This window comes from Pan paniscus, chromosome 2 (assembly GCF_029289425.2).
Source record: "Pan paniscus chromosome 2, NHGRI_mPanPan1-v2.0_pri, whole genome shotgun sequence".
NCBI classification, from domain to species: Eukaryota; Metazoa; Chordata; class Mammalia; order Primates; family Hominidae; genus Pan; species Pan paniscus.
The window spans coordinates 118,300,504-118,325,266 of NC_085926.1; the positions used below are offsets into that span (position 1 = coordinate 118,300,504).

A 24,763-nucleotide genomic window follows, 5' to 3' on the forward strand; every position below is an offset into this window, starting at 1 on the left:
GCAGAAGGAAGACTAGAAGACAAGTCCAATTTATCTTTTATCCATTGCATCTAGAACAGAGTTAACGTTAGTACATATTTAATGTATGTATTCAATAATGTAACAAGTAATCAGGCAAATATCAACATTATAGAGACTTTAATATAGAACTGGATTCCAACAAAACAGTTTTATTAAAATAAGGCACAATGTTTGACATGGCAAAATTCACAGAGGATTGGTTAATATAAGATCTTTTGTACGTCCTGGGGGAGGGGGAAGAAGGTGGTAGAATTGAAGTAGCCCATATATTCTTTTAAGAGCATTTAGCATTACAAGGCAATATATAAATTTGATATTAATAAACAATAACTTATCCTAAAAATAAAAATTGTTGAATCATGTTGCTGAATTACACTTATTTCTACCATTAAGTTTTATTTATCTATTTATCTATAGATGTAGATATTCCTAATTTGCAAGATTTCAAATACAGAAAATTAAGAAATCAGATCATAAAAAGTAATTTGACCCAAGTAAAAGTATGTTTTCAGTATCCTTCGTTAATACTTTGACATCCCAAACTTTACAAAAACTTACAATGCTGGTTATCTAAAACTTTTCTCCCATTATGTTTTTATTTCTCATGAATACAAAGCAGGCTCAGAAATGCAAAAAACCTCAACTGCAGGCACACGTCTTTACATGATTGTTGTAAAGTGACTGTTTAGGTTAATATTCTTTCTCAATATCACAACAATGTTAACAATTTAAGTTAGTGAAAGGATTCTCTTAAACATAAGTGGTAGACATAATTAACCAATTTAGTCACGTTTTTGCAATACTGCAACAGCAATGTCAATCTTATCCCCGTATCTTCCAACAGCTGGAACTTACAATAAAAAAGTCTTATCCAATTTATTCACAGCCAAAGGAACAAGTACATTCTGGTGAATGCAGATGTTCTTTCCACCATAGCTTTGTGGTATGACAGTATATAAATAACCTTCACTAAACTAATACACTTTAATATTTACTGGATTGAATACTATCCTTTACAACAACTATTGAGAAAGACTAATGTTAGGTAAAAGTCTAGTAGCACCCAAATCAATATTGCCCTGTGAGTGTTCAATAATATGCAGAGTTCATTAGTGAACTGTTTTTTAAATATCAATTCTTAGTAAATATAGATCAAGAAGAGACAGAAAAAGAATGGGAGATATTTACATACAAAAGTATTCAAACATGTCTCACTTTCAACCTATATTACAAAGAAAACCAGTGGCAAAATATGCTAAGCCTTACAATATCTTCATAAGATGCTATAAATATGAAGTTGGTTAGAAACTGCTGTCATTCTTTGGTGGCACCAGATAAATTTTTAAAATAATATATAAGAGAACATATCTTTTCAGTGATTTTATTTCAGGGGACCCTGATTCTTATGACTTTGACATCCTGGGACAGAATGCATGGTAGAGGTTCCCTCCCCAGAAGTCCTAGACTGATACACATTAGGCCATTTTATGAGAAGGAATCTGTCAGGATCACAGTCTTTCTCCCTCAAATCAAATGAAAAAGGTAACAAGGCTGTCACAAACAACTTATTAAATAATATAGCTCTCCAAACTTTGGGTCTAGAGTAGAGGATTTAAGGCACATACTTCCTGACCACAACTGAAATCACTGATACCTTTAAAAAGATACGACTATGAAAATACAAAATTGCACGCAATTTTTTATTTTTATTTTTATTTTTGAGATAGAGTCTTGCTCTGTCTCCCAGGCTGGAGTGCAATGGCGTGATCTCGGCTCACTGCAACCTCCGCCTCCTGGGTTCAAGAGATTCTCCTGCCTCAGCCTCCTGAGTAGCTGGGACTACAGGCATGCACCACCACGCCTGGCTAATTTTTGTATTTTTAGTAGAGATGTGATTTTGCCATGTTGGCCAGGCTGATCTCGAACTCTTGACCTCAGGTGATTTGCCTGCCTCTGCCTCCCAAAGTGCCAGGATTACAGGTGTGAGCCACCACGCCTGGCCCAAAATTGTACACTATTAAATTCATTAATGTTATACAGGGCATAGCACTTAATATGGAAACTGGGACATTCAATACAGAAGGAATCAGAACTATGCATTATAGGTCACATTGAATAAAAATCTATACAATAGCTTTTACTATTGTTAAGTACCTGGCACAACTTAAAAGCTCACTATTTTGGACTAAATGGGGAGTAACATTCATAATGACAATAAAATCTCTACTTTTGGATGAAAAAAGGATCATTTAGGTAAAAATTAAATGTTCCTAACTAAATGCAGCTTAACTAACCTTATATATACATAATATAACTGATAGTTTTGTCTACCAAGGGTCTTATGAAAATTTAGGAATAATAACCATTAACTTTTTTTTACATAAATAGCTACTGCTAAAATGCTTTAAAAGACCAAATTTTATTTGCACTATTTGCTGTGTGTTTTTTCTTTTTTACATAGTGAAAAGGTAATATTAACCAAGGCTACCTGTTATATCACAAATTCCAGGTTAATGATGTATTACTTTCTCCCTTTGGGAAGAGCAAGGTTGGCTGTAAGAAGATCGTATTACTTGCTGGCCCTTAATTATGGAGGGATATGGACAATCTCCCAATAGCAAACACTGAACAAATTTGGTGATAAAGGTTTTTGGATGGTAGTCAGTAGGCCACTCAATAACTTAATTTTAAAACAATTCACTATTACTTTAAAGGGCTTTCTAGGCCTAGGACTGTCCCTAGGTGTTTGGTGACTTCTCTTCTAGCCCTGTGGCTTCTAAAGATTTCTTTAACACTCCAGCAATCAGCCTCTTCCTTCTCTTTTTTCATTTAAATCTGATAGTTACAAAATCTGGTAGAACTAGTGTGCAGTATTACAAAACATTATTGTGGACTGCTTTTTACTTTAATTTACACAAACACAAAAACTGCTCAAATTTGAGGTACAATTTACAATGCAAATTTTTTTGTTTGTTTGAGACACAGTCTCACTCTCACCCAGGCTGGAGTGCAGCGGAGTGATCTCAGATTACTGCAACCTCTGTCTCCCAAGTTCAAGTGATTCTCTTGTCTTAGCCTCCGGAGTTAGCTGGGACTATGGGTGTGCGTCACAACGCCCGGCTAATTTTTGTATTTTTAGTAAAGATGAGGTTTCACCATGTTGGCCAGGCTGGTCTCAAATTCCTGACTGCATATGATCCATCCACTTTGGCCTCCCAAAGTGCTAAGATTATAGGTGTGTGCCACCGTGCCAAGTCTTTACTTTTAAATGTGGTAACTTGAAGCTCTAAATATCAAGAATTTTTGAACAAGAGACACTTCAGCACACATTTAGAAGTAAAATATAACCAGTCGCCTTTGGATTTACCTCCACTACTCAAATACTAGAATACTGAGGACCGTAGCCTGAGGACCGTAGCCAGCTGGTCCTTAATGTCAGCCAATCCCTGGCACCCTGGAATCAATGTATCATATTCACTAATCTTCCTATTGCCCAGAATCTTAGCACTATTTCACCAACTCAGTTTGGTGATGCTGAGAGAATTGATTCTAGGGATAAAGACTACTAAGAATGCACAATGTACTAATTCCAATTTCAAATACTAGCACTGAAGAATGCCATTCTAAATATATTAATGTTATGCTTAGGCAGTTTTATCCATAGTTTTGGTCACTAAAATCGTCCAAGTAGAGCAATATCAAAAACTTATTTCATTATAAAAATTAGACTTCGCTAATTCTGTCTTTTAAAAACCCCAATTAAAATTCATTTACTGTAATTAACAAACACAAATATATGACTTAAGAACTAAAGAAACAGACTGTTATTTTAAATGCATAGTTAGCTACATGACTTGGGAGCTGATTATCTGGTTTCTAGATTATGAAGTCCCTTGTATTTGACTTCTGATTAATTTCTCCAATCAGTTATGAGAAAAGGAAAGGTAGGAAAAAGAAACAGGGAAAATCTTAGAAATTATTAGCTGCTCTTACAAAAGTTTAGGTCAAAGATTTAAGAAAGATAAAACCGACGGCTAAATGTAGACTTCATTAAAAATTACCAAAAGACAGTTGTATGCTGATTATAGAGTTTTCAACTATACATAGAACCATAACATTTTGTTGAAATAATACTGTGGTATACATCTATATTCTTATATGCAAAGGCCAGAAACTGTCTCTGGTTGGACCTATTTACATCTGTAAAAGATGAAGCAGTAGACCTTTCTAGGAAGCTGGAAAGGGTATGTAAGATTATATATTTACATACCTATCCATTTATTTTACGAAGACTAACTCTTAGAAGACTACTCAAGCAGTTACTTAAGTCAAGCTGGTAATTGATTAGGAAGTAGGCATAAGCATTTAGGCCAGAAAAAATTGGTCCTATCAATTTGAGTATTTTACTATGAATACATTATTTTCTATGAAAATATCTTATGTATCTTAGGTAAGTCACTTATTTACAAAACATTTTACATTTGTCACTTAGGCACAGCCTAAGTCATCTTTACCTTTCATAACTGTACAGTCTGCAGCTTGCTGTGGCCCACATGGAGAAGTAAGCAAAGACTTTATACCTCTATTTTATGATATAATCACCTATGTATTACTCTTCTAGGCAGTAGGAACATATTAGATTACCTCTATAGACATAGAAAATTTCTGAGTCAAAAGGAAAACAAAATCTTACTACATTATAACAAGGTAAAGGTGAAGGGATTCATTCTATAGCAGCGTTTCACATCTGCAGTTCATGAAACTCTCATGTTTCATGAATTAATATACAAATAAACACATAAACCCTGAATTATGCTAGTTTCTTCTAAAATAAAAAATATATATGAAAAAAACCCTAATACATGTATATGTTATTATACAACAATCTGCTTTTAAGAAATGGTGTGCCATGAATGCCAGAAATCAGAAAAGGTATCACCTGATGTTCTAATGCCTATCTGATCTGTATATTTAACATTTCTTACTGTAGGTTTAACATTAACCAACAAGTCATGTTATTAGTTATTTAATGATTACCAGTAAGCACTTACTTTATATCAACTTATAGTTGTACTATTATTCAATTTGTATTGCATATTAAAGTACTTAATAAAAATTTGGTAATTTCTAATAGCAATTAATTTGTGAAACTATTTTCCTGCTATACATTAAGGATACAATATATTTAATAATTTTTTTCTATTTTATTAATACTTTATTTTCAAAAATGCTTCCATAGTTAAAGTAGTTCTGGAAACTGTTCCATTAGGTATAAGGACAATGACTCCTTTTCTCCATTTTTATTTGGCTTGTTGTGATGTTTTTCTAGTTGTATTAGTTTTTCTTTAAAAAGTAGAGAAAGATGGTCCAGTACATGACATGGGTGAGAGTCATATTTTTTCCCTACCCATTTAATGCAAGATATAGAGAAGCTTTCCTAGCTTCTATCTCTTTTAGAATTTTCTGTTAAAAATTCTTACTCTGTCTTATGATGAACAGATTGATGAAGATTGTGGCCTACCATTAAGTGTAAAAGTAATGTGCTTATAAGGGATGAGTGCACATTTAAACAAAAAAATGTTAAGAGGGCCATGAGATCGGATATTAGATACACAGTCATTTACCTAGTTCTGTTAAAGAATATTTTACAACGTTCTGCATGGTATGTCAGGTTATAGGTTGCTCTGGCATTATTTCTTGAATACATTTGTATATCCTTGCTGGATTAAGGCACTATAACAGTCATTGCTAGATTACATAAGGTTAATAGCAATCATATAGAACAAAGGATAATAATGAAAAAGTTTTAATATCTCATGTAAACGTTATATGCCTTACTTTACCAGTTAGTTTGTCAGAAAGGTTTGTCCCATGTAACCATCTGTGAGCTTCTTTGAATAGTTCTGTAATCTAGACATACAGGCAATTAGAAAAGGGAGGGTTAATCCTGTTTATGGCATATAATATATATGGTATATATAGTATATATGGTATATAGTATATATGGTATACAGTGTTCTACCTAAACCCAAGGGCAACTCCGGCAATTATAGCTTTGATAATTTCTCACTTTCTCCATCTCAACGTCCAAAAGTTATACTACTCATGACTTATTGCAGAACTGCTCTGCAAAAGGTACCATTCTGCTTTGTGATTCATGCAAAACTTGAGTGAAAACTGCAAACCATCAGCCAAATGTGAAACTATCATTCACAAATTATGTTAAAATAATCTAAACATGGGACTGGACTCATTCTTGCTGAATGGGTAGATGAAACACAAAATGTTTTATATCATCCCAGACTCTTTGATGAACACTTAAGATGAAGATAAGATTTCTAGTGAACTTCAAGCTCTATTTTCTTGTCTAACCATTTTGCTCAGTTTTTTAAGTATTTCACAACACTGTGCACTCCTGTTCAACCAAGAAGAACTTTCTGCATTCTGCGTGCAGCAACACTAGCTTCATCTTCTGAGTCAGATTCACTCTGGGAAGTGGAGCTGTGAGAGGCAGAACTGCAAGGGGAAGAACATTCTGGTGAACACAAGTAGTGCATCAGTGGGAGGCGATACTTCCCACAGAAGTCCACAAATTTAATTTGTCTGACACAGCAGTCAAAGTAGACTCCTAAAGAGAAGAAGGAATAGAAAGTAATCATTACAAAGCAAGGAATCAATTTCTTTTTCAGCCCTTTCTCCAGTGTTCTGGAGAAATGTCATACACCATCTTCTGTTATGAATCTTAAGCAGAAGTAGTACTTGCTTGTATAGCTGTCTATAAGCCTACTGGAAGGTCTTAAAGGTAGAATCTGGGTGCAAAGAGGTAACCAGGACATTTATCTTAAAGGGAGCAGGCACAGAAAGGACACTGTGTACCTAGCTTCTTTTCTCTGGGAGACTTGGGGCAATGGCTGATGGAGATTTTAGGACACCTGAGGTGCCCTTTCTCTATTACCCAAGCCACCCCCTTGGTACTACCCTACAGTCACAGACTAAAACAAAACAACATAAAAACTCCTTTAATAATTATCTTAAAGAATTAGTATACGAAAAATTTTCAGAAAGGGGATGACTTTTGGCACTCCTGTTCTTATGTACTGGGAAGGCAAAATTTAAAGAAATAAATGCCATTTTACATTTCCAAAGACTGTAAATCTACAGGCCTCAAATCTGTTTCACTGATGATCTCACTTGATTCTCATACAATTACACATCGTCAGGTAAACTGAAAGTAATATCTGGCCCTTTTGATTCCTAGGTTAGTGCTCCTCGACTGTGGCCCTTCAGTTAAGTAAAAACAGAGCTAGAGCTGAGAGGAAAGCAGATGTTGCTGTGCCTCTGGATTCTAGCTGGTCCTTAAAATGATACTGCAAATCTCTAAGACAAAGACTGTCACAATGGTTGCAGTATAACCAGAACATCTAGAATTTTGGTCCAATCACCTCTCTGGAGAGGAATCTCAAGCTCTATACTCTGCCTAAGTTTCTTCTGGCACCAAATACTGTGTGTTTATCACATAAGGGACCAAAATTAAAAGATGTGGTCCAAGCAAAGGAAAAACAATGAATTCTACTTCTATTTTTTTCCTGATATCTCAACTAACCATGTAGTTTTTTTTTTGATCTTGTAGTAAGCATAAAAAAGGGGAAATTTGTGGTACATTACTCTGAATGATTTAGGAAAGTAAATACATTCAATAAGTTGGTCAGTCATAGACCGATAATAAATCCCCTAAAATGTGTTAGCTTCTTGAAAACAGATGAAAGAAATAAAATAAAGCATTATGGGAGTTACTACGAACTAAAGCAGTATAACACTATCTTGTGATTTATAAGATTTCAGATTATACAAAGAAAAGTATCTCTGAGAATATAAAAGTACTTTTGTTTAAGTTACAGTTTAATAACTAACGAATTTGAGGGGGAAAATGTCTAATGGTTCATTTCATAGATTATCTCAAATTTTAAACTGATACTTTTTTTTTTTTAAGAGACAGGGTTTCACTGTGTCACCCAGGCTGGAGTGCAGTGACATGATCACAACCCATGGGACCCTTGAACTCCTGGACCCAAGCCATCCTCTTACCTCAGCCTCCTGAGTAGCTGGGACGACAGGCACATGCCACTATGCCCAACTAATGTTTATATTTTTTGTAGAGATGGGGTCTCGCTATGTTGCCTAGGCTGGTCTCAAACTCCTGGGCTTAAGAGATCCTCTTGCCTCGAATGGCGTGAACCCCGGAGGCGGAGCTTGCAGTGAGCCGAGATTGTGCCACTGCACTCCAGCCTGGGCAATACAGCGAGACTCCGTCTCAAATAAAAAAAAAAAAGAAAAAGAAAAAAAAGAGATCCTTCTGCCTCAGCCTCCCAAAGTGATAGAATTACAGACAGGCATGAGCCACCACACTCGGCCTTAAGCTGGTAATTTTTAAAGCATTTTTGTTCCTAAGATAAATGGCACATCAGTATACTAAAGAAGTCATTAAGGAAATATTTAAGAGAGAAAAGAGAATTCCTGTAGAGGTCCATTTCCAGAAAAGCATGAATTCAAAGAAGAGATTTAGACTTTCAGGCCTGAGGGCCTGGTGTGAATGCTGCCCTATGTGTTTTCCTCTGTCACTGTGAAAGCTAATTTAGGAATGGAGAATCAGAGAAAAGCACAGTGCTGCAATCTCTACTTCTAAGAGTGGGTGGCCAGAAATGATCCAGAGCATTATCTTTTTTAAACTCAAAGTGTCTTTTTTATCTTTTAACAATCTTTGAAGAATTTGATAATTTTCTCCCTTTTAACCTTGTAATAGCTTCAAGACAAGATTGGACTGCCAGAGAAAGTCTCACCTGGTTTTGATCATCATTATGCAGCATTTCCTCAGTACCTACTGGATTTTTTAAAAGTAGTCTTTTATGAGGGAGCCAAAGTGAAAAATGACCTACTATCAGTCACTAATTCTCACCCACACACCCTGGCCCTTCAGGCTCTTCACAACCAGGACTCAATGTAGCTTTTCACTCACATTACTCCCCTAACCTTACATTTGGAGCAAATTACTACTCATCCAACAGTCTGCCCCATACTCTTCTGTCTCCACTTTGTACTCGCCATCTGAAAAATTTCCTATCCTCAATTTTATCCTATCAAAATCTAATTCATACCTCAAGAATTAGCTCATTGTTTCCAGATCTAATTAAATATACTCTCCCCCTCCTTTGATTTCCAGAAGCATTTTGAATTCCTTGGGATACTTACCTGACTCTGCCTTATATCATTTGCATAATTCTCTTCAAATGCTCTAAACTCAAGACATTTTGAACCATGGACTTAAAAGAATATGAAGTTTTGGGTACATTCTGTAACTGGCACACATTCAGCCCATTCTCATACATCTTGATTAAATCTGATACAGGGAATGGTGAGTCTAAGAAAACATCATTCAAATAAATATAAAAGGTGGGCCGGGCGTGGTGGCTCACGCCTGTAATCCCAGCACTTTGGGAGGCCGAGGCGGGCGGATCACAAGGTCAGGAGATCAAGACCATCCTGGCTAACAAGGTGAAACCCCGTCTCTCTACTAAAAAAATACAAAAAAAATTAGCCGGGTGTTGTGGTGGGCGCCTGTAGTCCCAGCTACTCGGGAGGCTGAGGCAGGAGAATGGCATGAACCTGGGAGGCAGTTTGCAATGAGCCGAGATCGCGCCACTGCACTCTAGCCTGGGCAACAGAGCAAGACTCTGTCTCAAAAATAAATAAATAAATAAATAAATAAATAATAAAAGGTGTCCAAACATTTTAGAAACAGTTTTTAAACAATTAGAACTGTTTATACTTCCTTGTGTTTCCTCTCATTTTACCATCTTGATTTATTATCGTATGTCAAGACAGGATGAGACTTCCTGGGTCTGTTCCTTATGTATGAATCCTAAAATATTATGAAAAAGAATTTTTTAAAAAATCCAGAGTGAAATGTCTTTCTCATAAATGAGTGAAAAAATAAAGGGAACAGAAACAGAGACTGCTTTTGTCTGAAAGAAGACTTAATTAATTTAAAAAATAGCTAAATAAGTGGGAAACATGAATACTGAATTAACTTACCTCCACACTTTGGGTTTGGGCAATTGCTGGCTGAACCCAAGTATCTAAGAAGATTTCCAGGAAGATCATAGGGAGTGTAGGAAATATTTCGAATCTTAATGGTCCGTGCAGCTAATTCCAGGAGAGTTGGAGGATCATAGGTTAAATCTCTAACAAAACGAACAACCAATGGATTTCCTCGTAAACTCAACTCTTCCAAATGAATAAGGTTGAGGATCTCTCGAGGCAGATATGTCAGCAAGTTATTGTGAAGACTTAGGGAACGAAGTGAATGTAACCTAGAATAAATGTAGTAGAAAAATCAATGGCAGTAAACAACGTAACTATCAAAAATATTGAATATATGTGTGTATACAGAACTTGATTTCCCCTTAAGAATGAGCAATTAAGATTAACGTCAATTGAAGTAAAATAAAAAGGTGCTGAAACTAGATCAAAGTGCAGATTTGTAAATGTCATGAAGGACTTTTGCCCTTGCAATCTTGGCGAATTTAGAATACTTAGAGAGTGTTCTGATATGCTAACTGCTGTAAAACCTAGATTTGAAGATTTGGGGGTGGGCAGTGGGCATGCTTTCTCATTCAGATATCTAAAAAAAGGAAAGATTTCAAATGCAACAGAAATTAAGATCCTTCATATTATAAAGCCTAATTAGGATAGAAATGTTTCATATCAAATATAAAATCACTAAAAGTCTCATAAAACCTAGGGAAATGTATGCTAATACTCAATTCTTTGATTAAAGAAAATAGACTGAACAAATATTTTGAAGAATAAACCAGAGCATTTAAAAGTGAAATTAAAAAAACTCAGCTTGCAGCAAACCTCAGAACTATAATTAACATATCACTTACTTTGAGAATATCTAATTCTTTTCTACATATAAAAACATGTGAGTGAATACAAGACAATAATTACTAAGCATAGATGTCTGCGTATATACAAATGCCTGGAACTACTTACTGTGAAAGTTGAGGAGGTACGCTTTGGATTTTGTTGTCACATAATACCAAATAATTCAGAGAAGGCAGATTTCCTAATTCTGGTGGGATTTCTTTAATGAAATTTCCTCCAAGATATAAACACTCTAAACTGCAAAAATAAATGAACAAAACCAAAAAAGTAAATAAAGTTGAAAAAGATACCCCATTGTGTCTACTACAAAAAACACGTTTCATCTATTCATTCAGCAAATGTTTTACTTAAGATTTGCTATGTGCTATCCAGTCTCTAGAGAAACAATGCAATTTTCAGGGAGCTTATACTATAGCTAAGCAGACGAGACAGACCAATGTTAGATAACATTATAATGAAACACAAAACAAGGCCAAAAATAGGCATTACAATACCAAAATAAGAGAGACAAACCATAAATGGTATTAGGAGTTGAATGAAAAGGAAGATAAAAGTTTTAAAAAGGCCACAGTAGTTCTGAATGGAACAGGCTTCCCCAAAGGGCTGTGACTTCAGCTGGGCTATGGACTTAGCCCATTTAGACAAGAAGAAAGAGTACACTTCAGGTTGGAGGAGAGGGCTTGTGAAGGCACAATGAATATACCTTTTAATAGAAGAAAATTCATCTTGAGGAATCAAAGATTAAGGTTGTAGAGAGACCAGATTACAAGAACCCTGAATTCTATGCTAGTATGCTTGGATTTGATTGATGCACTGACAGGCAATGGGAAAACCACTAGCTTGTTTTTGAATAGACTGTAAAACTATGAAGTCTCTACATTTCTTCTTCGCTCTTATTATAGCAAATACATTCTTCAGAGGCTGTGTAAATTGTCCACTACCATAAAATCAAAGTTCCAGGTAATTATACTGTTTTCCAACAATAGGTTAACATTTTAGACATGGCATATATTGCACCAAAATAAAAAAAAAGAGAGTACTCTTTGATGATTACTGTTGAAAGGCTTCCTTCAAAAGATTTTTGCAGGGGGTAGCAGGATCAGTTCTTACTATATATATTTATTTATTTATATATAAAAATATATATATTTATATATATTATACTATAAATAAATAAATAAAATGTATACAAACACATACAGATTTTTTCTCCCAATACTGTATTACTTTTATCTTCCTGTTAAATCTGCTAACTCAGTAGAACTACTGTTTTTTCAAAACACCTTTAAATGTGGGAGAAAACAGCCTATTAAAGGGTTACCCAAACTTCCATGGTAAGAATTCCCTATGATATTTTTAAAGCTATGAAGTCCTGACCCCATCCAGATGCACTAAATACTGTCTCCCTCCCTTGAATTGCCTGTGAACTGGCAGATTTCAGAATATAAGGTGTAATTCTAACAGATAAAGCCAAGTTACCTTGTGCAGCCATGGCTATTTACAAATCCATAATTAGCATATAAGAGCACTCCTTAACCTACAACTTTGCCAACACCTAGTATTATCACCAGCATTTATTTATTTATTTACTATTTGATGGTATAAAAAATGGTACCATTCTGTGTTTTTAATCTGCAGATCTGTAGGTCCCTAACTATTAGTGAAGTTTAGCATCTTTTTATGGTTTTAGACATTTGTATATCTTTAGAGAATTACCTGTTCATATCATTTACCTATTTTTCTCATGAATTATGCAGCTTTATCTCATTAATTTGTTGGGAGTTCTGCTGTTGTTAAATATATATATATATTCTGCATAACTTTGTTCCTTTGTGGCCTCAAGCATGGTCTATTTTCATTCATGTATTATATGTACAAAAAGAACATGTAGCTATTATGATTAAGCTCATTAACTGAGCAAATTTATTTTCTCTTATTATTTTGCCTTCTTGCTCTGGTGGTTAGTCTCCTACTATAAACATGATTTTCCTTCTTCCCTTCAGAGTCCTTTCAATCTTTGCTTTTTTTCTCATTAATATACAGAAGTTATACTACAGATACATTCAAGCTCATGACTGCTAAAAACTTCCTGAAGTGAGCCTTAATTCATATGAATCATTTCTATTTGTTCTTTTTTTTTTGAGACAGACTCTTACTCTGTCGCCCAGGCTGGAGTGCACTGGCATGATCTCGGCTCACTGCAACCTCCGCCTCACGAGTTAGGTCAAGCAATTCTTCTGCCTCAGCCTCCCGAGGAGCTAGGATTACAGGTCCCTGCCACCATGCCTGACTAATTTTTGTATTTTTAGTAGAGATGGGGTTTCACCATGTTAGCCAAGCTGGTCTCGAATTCCTGACCTCAGGTGATCTGCCCACCTCAGCCTCCCAAAGTGCTGGGATTACGGGCGTGAGCCACGGTGCCTGGCCTCTATTTTTTATTTTAAATACCTTTTGCCCTGAAATCTATGTCCTCTGATTATCAACACTGCTTACCAGTTTTATTTTTGTTGGTATTTATTTCATTCAATCCCAGCTCTACAACTTACCAGTATAAAAATTTGGATCAGTTACTTAATCTTGCAGTTTCTTCCTTTTAAAAATGGAATATTATCTATCATATAAAATGCCCAGTTAACAAATATGAACTAACACCTACAATGTGCCAGGCACCATTCTAGGGAATAGAATGTAAATAAGTTCAAGTTCTTGACCTGAATAAGTTTACATTTTAGTGAGAAGACAGACAATAAATCAATAACATGTCCATTATGCCAGATAGTTTTAAATGTCACAAAGAAAAAGGGGGAGCAATCAGATAGTGATGGAAGTTACACTCTAGAGAGGGTGGTCAGAAAAAGTTTCTCTTAGGAGATGACATCTGAACAGAGATCTAAATGACTGAGTACAAACCCCAATGGAAAAGTGATTGGTGTGTTGTGAAACAGCAACACAGCCAGTTTGACTAGATGAGTAGATCAGAATGACTGAGGTGGGACTGTGGTCATCAAAGAGATCAGAGAGGTAGCCTGGGAAGGCCACATCACAGAATGCCCTTTGGGCCTCTGTAAGAGCGTTTTGAAAAAACAGTTCTGAACAAAGGTTAGTCATTTAACTTGACTTACTCTTTAGAAGGATCACTTTGGCTACTGAGTGGCAAACAACTGGAGAAGTGGTTAGGGGAGCACTGTGGGCAGGAATAAAAGGAGGAAAAGCAGATTGGAGCCTAATCCAGTACTTCAGATGAGAAATGACAGATTTGCCTGGTACATCATTTCCTATCCCTTTACTTATAACTTATTGGTGTATTTTTATTTTAAGTGTAACTTTTTATAAATGAAGCATAATTTGATGATTGATATGTTCGGACTTGTGTTTTCTATTATCATGGTGTCTCTCCACATACCTTTTCCCTTTAGTTCTGCTTCTTATTGTGCTCCTCAAGTTTATTTTTGTTCTTTTCCCTCTACTTCTACTGTTTTGAACTGTATATGCTATTTCTATTTTGCCAGGAGTTACCCCCTTCAATTTTCTTTGTGCTCTCTCTCAGTCTCAAACACATACCCATGCTCTCTTCTGTCCTTCTCTTCATATCATCTTCTAGAATTAGTTCTACCCCGATTTTCTACCAATTTATTTTATTTCCAATCAGTAAATTGATTCAGATTTATCAATATGTTTTACCAATTTTATCATTTTTTTTGGAGGCTTGTTATTTAAGGTTCATTTTTCTTGGAGTACATCCTTCAGAAGTTCTTTCAGCAAGAACTCATGGTTGTTAATCTTTGAGTCCTTTGTTTCTGGTGTTTTAACTTTTTCCCCTCACTCTTGAGTAATAGTTTAGCTGGGCATAAAATTTCAGATTGGCAGTTACTTTTCCTTGGCACTACGAAGATGCTGCTCCGTTATCTTATTACAGCCAATATTACTGTTGTTCCTTTGTAGGTAATCTTTTTTTTCTTTCCTCAATAGGAGTAAAGATTTTTTCTTATTCATCTTTAATGTTCTAAAGTTTTACTATGACATGTTAAGATATCAGTTTAGAGAGCTCCCTTTCTTTAACTGTGGGAAATTTCAGCCACCATTACTTCACACATTGTTTTTCTTTCATTGTCTTTCTAGAATTGCTCTTAACAGTTTTTTAATTTTTTTTTAATTTTTGTTTTTTGAGATGGAGTCTTGCTCTGTTACCTAGGCTGGAGTGCAGTGGCACGATCTCGGCTCACTGCAACCTCTGCCTCTCTGGTTCAAGCAATTCTCCTACCTCAGCCTCCCGAGTAGTTGGGATTACAGGCGCCCGCCACCACGCCTGGCTAATTTTTGTATTTTTAGTAAAGACGAGGTTTTACCATGTTGGCCAGGCTGGTCTCAAACTCCTGACCTCATGATACGCCCACTTTGGCCTCCCAAAGTGCTGGGATTACAGGCATGAGCCACCATGCCCAGCTGCTATTAGCAGTTTTAACTTCAGGATCTATCCTCTATGTCTTAATATTTCTTTCATACTTTTTATTTCTTTATCTCTTTGAGCTGAATTCCAGGAAAATAACTCAGTAAAATCTTTCAGCTTATGGATTCATTCTTCAGCTGACTTCTGTCCACCTTTTAGTCCAGTTAGTTAGTTCATAATTACATCTTTTCATTTCTAGAAACTCCAATTGGGGTTTTCATAATTGTCAGTTTTAAAACTCCCTATTCTTGCTTCACTGATGAAGTTCCTTCCTTTATCTCTCTGAAATTAAAAATTCTTTGCCGATTGCCTTATTACAGATATTTTCTCAAGTATAATTTTTCTGTCTTTCATAATCTCAGCCTTCCTTGATGTGTGGTTATTCAAAATGCCAACTTGAATCTAACATTTTGTCTTTTTAAAAAATACATTAGGTCAGGTGCAGGGGCTCACACCTAATCCCAGCACTTTGGGAGGCTGAGGCAGGTGGATGACTTGAGGTCACGAGTTTGAGACCAGCTTGGCTAACTGGTAAAATACCGTCTCTACTAAAAAAACAAAAACAAACAAACAAACAAAAACAAAAATTAGCCAGGCGAGGTGGCAGGCACCTGTAATCCCAGCTACTCAGGAGGCTAAGGCAGGAGAATTGCTTGAACCTGGGAGGCAGAGGTTGCAGTGAGCAGAGGTGGCACCACTGCACTCCAGCCTGGGTGACAAAGTGAGACTGTCTCTCAAACAAACAAATATATGTATATATTAATGACACTTTTTAAAAAAAGTATCTCTGATCGTGTAAAGCTTTTCAAAATTCCATTTCTCTCTTTAGACTTAAAATGTTTAGAAAAAGTAAGCAGATAACTTTAATTTTATGTTATTTTCTTTCTCTTTCAAAGATTATCTTGCAGCAAAAGTCAACTGGTTATAAGATTGAATTCTCCTACTGCAAGTGCTTAAGCATTGGTGAAAACAGTTCCTAGGCAGGGTTTTTAAAATTCTACCAAGTATGGCATAAGTTACTTCCCAGTTACTCAGAAATCCTTATTTTTCAATGATGACAGCTACTTGAATAGAATAGAACAGAACAGAACAGAATACAATATTTGGAGTCCAAATAACAGAAACTACTAGGTTCCTGGAAAAGGGACTATTTCAATGAGAATACTATCAGGGAAAAAAACTGAGCAAACCTCAAAGTCCTTTTTACAAAGGATTTGATAGCTAAATAATAACTTGCAATATAGTCTAGAGAGGGAGAAAAAAATAAAGTAAAAAAAGGAAGAGTGAGTCTGAGGGCAAGTGTAAATATTATCCTTTCTATTTGCTTAGGTCAGTGTTATGGATTGAATGCCTGTGCCCTCCCAAAATTCATGTTGAAACCCTAACTCCTTAATGTTAGGGTATTAAGAAGTGGGGTATTTGGGTGGTAATTAGGATTAGATAAGGTCAAGAGGGTGGAGCCCTCGTTAATAGGATTAGTGTTCTTCTAGGATTCCCAAGGCAACTTGCTTCCTCTCTCCATCATGTTGATGTAACAGGGAGGCACGGCTGGGGCTGCACATTCCATGGAGCTGGGGGGAGCCCTGCCCTTCTGTGTTGGGACCGGAGCTCCCCAGGTGCAGCTGTGGTGGCCCAACCTGCAGCTGCAGACCCAGGCCTCCTGCTCTACAGAGCAGGGAGAAGCCCCACCCTCCTGGGTGGGGCTACAGCCACCTAAACTGCAACTGTGGATCTGAGCCTCCCTGTGCTCTAGGGGGAGGGCTGGGAGCAGGCAGGACCTGCCTTCCCACGAGCGGCTGCAGCCGTCCTCCCAGGTGCAGGAGCTGGGTATCTCTGCAGCCTGCACCCTTGGGGGCCCCAGGAAGGATCCCCCCCACAATCCCTGCAGGCTCGAGGGTGTCTTCTCCTGCTGCCTGGCCTCTCTCCAGCCCCCGCTCCCATCTTGGAGCAGGAGCTGGGGCTGAGCCTGGGGCATCACAAATGGCATCAGGAGGCAGACTGATTCCTGGGCAGAAGAGGGTGGGTCCCCAGTAAGGCCCCACCTTTGGACCAGGGTGGGCCTGAAGGCTGGGGGCCAAGCTGCCAGTCGGGCAGATGGGAGTGGGGACTCCTGGTGCCTCTCCCTGCCTGCCCATGGTCACCCATGGACCAATCAGCATGCACTTCCTCCCCTCTGAGGTCCATAAAAGCCCTGGGCTCAGCCAGAACAGGGCAGAGGAGGAAGAGGACAGAGAGAAGATGGGATGGGGTGACCAGCTGCAGAGAGGAGTATCCTCTAAGCTGAGAGCTACAGAGATGACCTGCCAGGAGAGAGGAACCACCCTCTCAGCTGAGAGCTTCAGAGACCTCCAAGAGCTTCAGAGACCTGCAGAGATATCCGAATGACTTGCCTGAGGAGAGGGGCCACCCTCTCCAGGGCCTCCTGTCTGCTGAGAGCTGAACACTTGAAGGGACCACCTGCCTACAGAGAGGAGCTACTCACTCATCTCAGCTGTTCTAACAGTAAATAAAACTCTTCTTCTTCACCCTTCACTTGTCTGTGTACCTCATTCTTCCTGGATGCAGGACAAGAACTTGGGCAAAAGTGCCGTGGCCACAGAGGTTTCCAGTCAGAAAAATCAACATCCCAGAGATCCCGTAACAATGTGAGGCCACAGTGAGAAGACTGCAGTCTATGAACCAGGAAGAAAGCCCTCACCAGACATCAAATTCCAGGACCCTGATCTTGGAATTCCCAGCCTCCAGAACTGTGACACATAAATTTGTGTTGTTTATAAGTCACTCAGTTTATGTCTTGTTATAGTAGCCTGAACTTATTAAGACAGTCAGGAACCAAGAAAAACTAGTCTCTGGTGATCATTTGCTACTTGATGTCTTCTTTCAATGCTTTGGAAGTGGACAGGGAAGGTAGACGGAAAGGATGCAAAACATTAGTAGTTACCTTGACTTTGGCAGAAAAGGATCTGACATTCTAAAATATAACTAAGGCCATGATTTTGCAATTATGTAAATTCTCTTTTGCAATTGATGAATAACACTAATCAAATTACATAACCATCATATTAAATTTACAGTTTCAGGCTTAATTTTTACTTTCTAACTCAAATAATTTCCAAATTTCTAGGGACTTGACATCTTTCGATGATTTGTGGGAATTAAATTTCTATAACACACTCTACTGTTTCTGAATACACTTTTTTTTAAGAAGAAAGGAAACTGTTGTTGAATTTGTAGCAAAACTGTAGGGTTTAAGTTCTTGTGGTTATCAACATTGTAACTCTGTTAATTAGGGTTGGAACAATTCTATTCTTTCAGTATTTGAGGAATACAGAAAACAAGAAAAGTACTCACTAAATTTATGGAACAAATTATTCCTTTCCTGTTTAGCATTAATATATTGACCTTAAAATTGTCTCTTGAAAAATGAATCACGTTTCCAATCCTTAGGGATACTGCAGTGGATGCCTTTTCTCTTATCAAGTACGAATGACCCACTGAAAAAACAGGCTAGCACAAGTAAAAGTAGAAAATGCTTTCTGCTTCTCCAGTCAAATAAAACTGACACCGAACATCATAAAAATATACGTTAAGCTGGGCACAGTGGTTCACGTCTCTAATCCCAGCACTTTCGGAAGCTGAGGCAGGCGGATCACTTGAGGTCAGGAGTTCGAGACCAGCCTGGCCAACATGGTGAAACCCCGTCTCTACTGAAAATAAAATTAAAAAAAAAATTAGCCTGGTGTGGTGGCAGGTGCCTGTAATCCCAGCTACTTGGGAGGCTGAGGCAGGAGAATCACCTGAACCTGGGAGGCAGAGGCTGCAGTGAGCTGAGATCGTGCCGCTGCACTCCAGCTTGGTGGACAGGGTGAGACTCTGACTCCAAAAAACAAATAAACAAACAAACAAAAACCAAAAAAAAAAAAAACCCCAAACAACAACAACAACAAAAATACATTAATCCTATCTTATATGGTTGGTTAAAAGGAGATGGAATTAAAGTAAGATAGGAATGTACAAAGAAGTAGAAAACAGAAAGGAAAAGAAACAGAAAGATAAGAACATCTGTGGATAAAGAAAGTTTTCTTGAAGTAGCATCTTTGTATTAAATGACAAATACTAACATACACCACAGGATTATAAGGTACCTATATGTTCAAAAGTAGACATACAAATAGATGCATCATCTCTTGACACTTGCCCCAAATTAAGGCAATAAAAAAAGTCAGAGGGACGATGTTGAGAGCCAGTGACAAACTCAGTATGTGACTCTAAATGTGGAAAAGCATTTTCATTTAAACTTTACTGCATTCTATCATCTGGTTGAGTCATCTGTCTCCTTTCTAAGATATCAACCTATTGTACACTAACTTCAAAACATTTGAGAGCATTAACTTTTAGCTTTTGTTTTGTCACACCCTCCTATCTCAATCTTTCAAAACCACATCAAACAGATGGTGAGAGGCATCATGAACAGAAAAAGGAAGGCATTACTTAAGAAGAAAAGATTGTAGAAGAGTACCAATGAAACTCAGCTGTGCTCAAACCTACTCTCCAAATATCTAGCATACTGGATTTGCCAAACAATCCTGAAGCTTTTGTTTACTTAAATAAAGTCTATTGGCCATTGAGTGATAAGCTATTAAGCTCTTCCTCAATTAATATCTAACCTAACTGAGAAGAATAAAAGGTATGACTCAGAAAAATAAGTCAGAATATGAATTATACCTACTTTTTCAGCATTATGTAACAAAAAAAAATTTGCCCATATACTATAGCCAAACAATTACATTTATTTGCTGAAGAGTAACCACATTTTGATGGAAAGTATCTACATCCACAACCGCATGGTTCACATTGATAACCTAATTTACTCGAGGGGAATGAAGTTAATCATAAAAATAAGTAAGATTTTCAGCATCTACTTATTTGTTATACTTTGAAAGTGATGCTTCAGAAAACGTTAAAAAAAAAAAAAGATTTTGCCACTAGGGGAAAGAATTAATAGGGTATAGAAAACATAGATATCTTGCTAAATCTGGAGAGGTCAATGACACCAATTAAGCCATAAGTATTCATTTGTTATTCCTTCCTTAAATGATGAAGAGTGGAAGGAGTGGGGGAGTTTTCATGGATTATATAGTCTGTACTATTTTAATAATTGCTCTTACAGAGGACACGTATCTTCTTAATGTGCCAAAACACTAGATCTGGTTTAAAAAGCAGCATGGCATACATAGTATCAATATAAATCAGGGTAACCAATGAAGTCTAGAGGATCCAGGTATTTTCTAAGAGAAGATGGTGTTTTTGGACAGGTAGTTTAAGAGACTAAACCTCCACCTCTACATTTTTGAAGCTTTAATGCATCATATTAGTAGTGAATAGTTAGCAGTGTTTGAAGGCTGAACCACATAACTCTCACTTGTCACTATCTCGCCTCAAGTAAATCACTGATAATAAATCTAAGTTTCCTCATCTGTGAATAGAAGGGGACGAATCGGGTCATTGCCAAGGCTTTTTCTAGCTCAGAGTATATTTCTACACAACCCTTTTAATCTACAATCAGAGTTTATATGTGGAGCATAGCCTAAACCTTTACCGATTCTTAGCAGTAACGAGAAATAAGGCACACAACTGAAAAATGAAAACAGTGACGTTAAAGATATCATACATTATTGGTGTCAAAGACACAATGAACAATAAACACAGATAGCACGGTTGTTAGCCCAGAAAATTGAGTCAGAAGATCAGTCAACTATGTGAATGACTTTGACAAATCCTCCTGATCACAAATCCAACAGTACAGAAGTCAAGTTCTAGGCTGGGTGCAGTGCCTCAGGCCTGTAATACCAACACTTTGGGAGGCAGAGGTGGGTGGATCACTTGAGGTCAGAAGTTTGAGACCAGCCTGGCCAACATGGTGAAACTCTGTCTCTACTAAAAGTACAAAAATTAGCTGGCGTGATGGCACGCTCCTGTGGTCGCAGATACTTGGGAGGCTGAGGCAAGAGCATCACTTGAACCCAGGAGGCGGAGATTGCAGTGAGCCCAGATCATGCCACTGCACTCCAGCCTGGGCAACAGAGTGAAACTCCGTCTCAAAAAAACAGAAAACAAAAAACAAAAAACAAAAACAAGCAAAAAACCATGACCCTCCAACCCCCCGACAAAGATTCAGGTTCTAGTACTCTGCCACTGTGCAGAATTCAAGGGTTTGGAGTCACAGACCACAGAGGTCAAATACAGTTCCAATGCTTACTAGCCTTGTAATCTTATGACTTAATTTCTCTGAGCTTCAGTTTCTGCCTCTGAAAAATGGGAGCACATCATCTTATGGCATCATTGTGAGTATTAAAAGGCATAGTTAGCACCTATGACAGGATCTACTGCATTGTAAGTATTAAATAAATGGGATTTTTGCCTACTTTTCTCCCCATGTGATGGAAATAATACTTCCCCTGGGTTCCTGTTAGTATATTAAGAAAATTCCAAGGCTGGAATTATGCAACATTAAAATTAGAAGGAACCAAGAGCTGTCAATTTTACCTCTAAATCTTTTCTCGAAATCTTCCATTTCTTAGCATTTCTCCTAGTATCAAGCTGGTATAAGCTACCATCATCTCTCATCCTATTACAATGACCTCCTTCAAACCAGCCCTCAAAATCTCTATCTCTTCACCCTCTCCTCACTCCATTCTTGCATAGCAACAAGACACATGCTTAAAACTCTCTCATGTGCACTTAGAATAAAATCCAAACTTTATCATAGCCTTCAAGACCTGACACGGGCTGACTTGCCCAAATTTATATTTGCCACTTTCCCTCTTGCTCACTTCCCAGTACAATGTCCTTCTTTCAGAATTTTAGTAGTTATCCTCCTTGCCTCTGGGCTTTCCCATGTGCCTCTGTCATTTTGTCTCAAGGCATTCTGTAGGTCTTCATAGAACTCATAACCACTGTAATTAAATAATGAGGTTCATAGTTAGTTGTTTAATGTCTGTCTCCTGGATCATGTTCACCATTGTATCCCCAATACTTGGGACAGTGCCTGACACAGGGCAGGTGTTCAATAAATATCTATTGAAGAGTAAATGAAGAGACATCTTGCCCAAATGCTTCATTTGTAGATTAGAAAGCTACAGTTAGGATACGCTACAGTTAGGATACAAGTGACTTGCCTAAGGCTGGAGCACCAAGAGTTCTTTTTTCCCAGGCCAATATTCTTTTGCTACACTTAACTCTGAGGTCCCTTCTACCTTTAACGTTCTGTTATCTCTGAAAATACAATAAAGTGTGAAAATATCTTACAGATGGAAGATACCTCTTTTTCGTTTTGTACAATACATTTGGCTCTATTTCCCACTCCCCCACCGGGCACTTTTATTATCCTGTTTCTCTGCTTCCTCCTAAAGTTAAATTTAACATATTTACTGCATAATCTAGTAGGTGAAGCAGATAATTCCTGTAAACAAGGAATCATATCCAATAAGGTAAATGCAAAGGCAGGATGAATGAAGCACAGAGAAAGTACAGCATAGGCTGTACTTTTTTGTGCAGGGAGTAGTAACGAAAAAAATTGTTGTGCAGGGAGTAGTAAAAAAAGGAATCACAGAGATGATTAACTTGAGATAGCTTTTGAAGGATGATAGGCGTTTGCCAGGTGAAGGAAACATTCCAAGCAAGGGAAACAGCACGTGTACAGAGGCACTGCATCCATTCAACACATACTGAGTGCCTACCAGCAACTCCAAGCTGCTTTCTCTACGTGGGAAAATGCATAGGTCACTGAACTCCACAAATGGTAGTTGGTACTGCCACAGAGAAGAGGAAGCTGCAAATGTAGTGGAAAGCAAGGGTTAGATCAGAGCACCTTGTATGCCATGCTCAAAGGCACGTACTTTGATCTATAGAGATGGAAATCCACGGGAGACTTTTGAGCAAAGAAGTGACAACCTCTGATTTACATCTGTTTTGAGTTTCCACTCAGTTTGGATCACGCCCCAGATTCAATAAGGAAGACAGAAAAAATGCCTCGAGAATCCGCATAGGCCAAACACAACATACCAAACAGTCACACATGCGAACATACTAGGTATTTACAACAACCTGCTGAGATGGTTGGGCAGAACTCACTACCGCGCAGTCAAGGAGAAAGCTTGGAAATAGTTACGTGACAAACGTTGAGGTGCCCAGGCCCGGCGCCCCAGGGTTCCCGGACACCGCCCGAGGCCTCCCCACGCTCCGGCACACACCCGCTCACCTCTGCAAGTTCTCGATCTCAGCCGGGATGCTCTGCAGTTGGTTGCCGCCCAGACTCAGGGTCTGCAGCGCGCGCAGCTCTAAGAGCGAGGCAGGCACCTCCTGGAAACAGTTGCCGCTGAGGTTGAGCACCTGGAGGCTGCGGCAGAGCGGCGACTGGGCCAGGCCCTTGGGCAGCGCACTGGGCCCGCCGAGCCGGTTGTTCTTGGCCAGCAGCGTGCGCAGGCCGCGCAGAGCAAGCAGCTCCGGCCCGAGCGCGGTCAACGCGTTGCCGCTCACGTCCAGCAGCTGGAGGTGCGGGAAGCCGCTGCCCAGCGCCCGTGGCAGCGACACCAGACGGTTGTGAGGCAGCAGCAGCCGCAACAGCGCCTCCCGCGCGCCGCGCCGCTCCTCGCCCCGCGCCTCCAGCTCAGACTCCAGCGTCTCGGTGGACACGCTGAGGCGGGACCAGTTCAGTTCGGCCTCCCCGGCCGTGACCACCGCTGCTCCGGCCTCCTCCATCCTGGCCACCGCACGGCGCGTGGCGCCGGATTCCCCAGAGCGCCGCGCGCGGTCCAGAGGCCGGGAGCTCTGCGGCTCCCCGGAACCTGAACCGAGGGCTGAGTCGGAAGTGGCGCGGGCGGGCGCAAACCCTGCGCGCCTTGGCCGAGTCACGCGACGCGAGGCCCTGGGGTGCGCGCGCCGCTCCGGGGCGGGCTCTGCCTCACGAGGCGCGGGGCGCGGAGTGGCAAGAGTGCAGCATGGGCTGCGCAGAACTGAGGCAGACACCCAGAGGCTGCCAAATTGTCATCTGAGCCGGACCGGGTTTCGGCGGCCGCGCTTTATAGTCGCTGGAGCCTGGTGACCTATTCCAGGGCTCCAAGACTGCCTCGGCAAACAGCCCAAGGATGTTCGGTTATCTCGCCTTGAGGGTTCGCGCGTCACGTGCCCCCCCCGCCCCCCGCTTGTTTTTCAGTTTAAAAGTGGGGCCCGTGTCTGCAGGACTCTGTGAGCACACAGTAATTTAGTGGAGATTTAGCTCCATGACAGAAAACCGCAGGAATTTAAAGTCCGAGGATTAACAAAGCCGACCTCGAAATGTGAACGCAGCTG

General features: G+C 38.9%; 1 protein-coding gene across 1 annotated transcript; it reads right to left on the reverse strand.

The window, feature by feature from the left end:
- Positions 1–123: 123 nt before the first annotated feature.
- On the reverse strand, positions 124–24,596 carry LRRC58 (leucine rich repeat containing 58). Its single transcript, XM_034957164.3, has 4 exons — positions 23,673–24,596; positions 11,074–11,202; positions 10,111–10,388; positions 124–6,649 (listed from the first exon to the last, which is right to left on the reverse strand). The coding sequence occupies exons 1-4, from the start codon at positions 24,170–24,172 to the stop codon at positions 6,441–6,443; spliced, it is 1,116 nt and encodes a 371-aa protein (XP_034813055.1). The 5' UTR covers positions 24,173–24,596; the 3' UTR covers positions 124–6,440.
- Between the last annotated feature and the right edge of the window lie 167 nt (positions 24,597–24,763).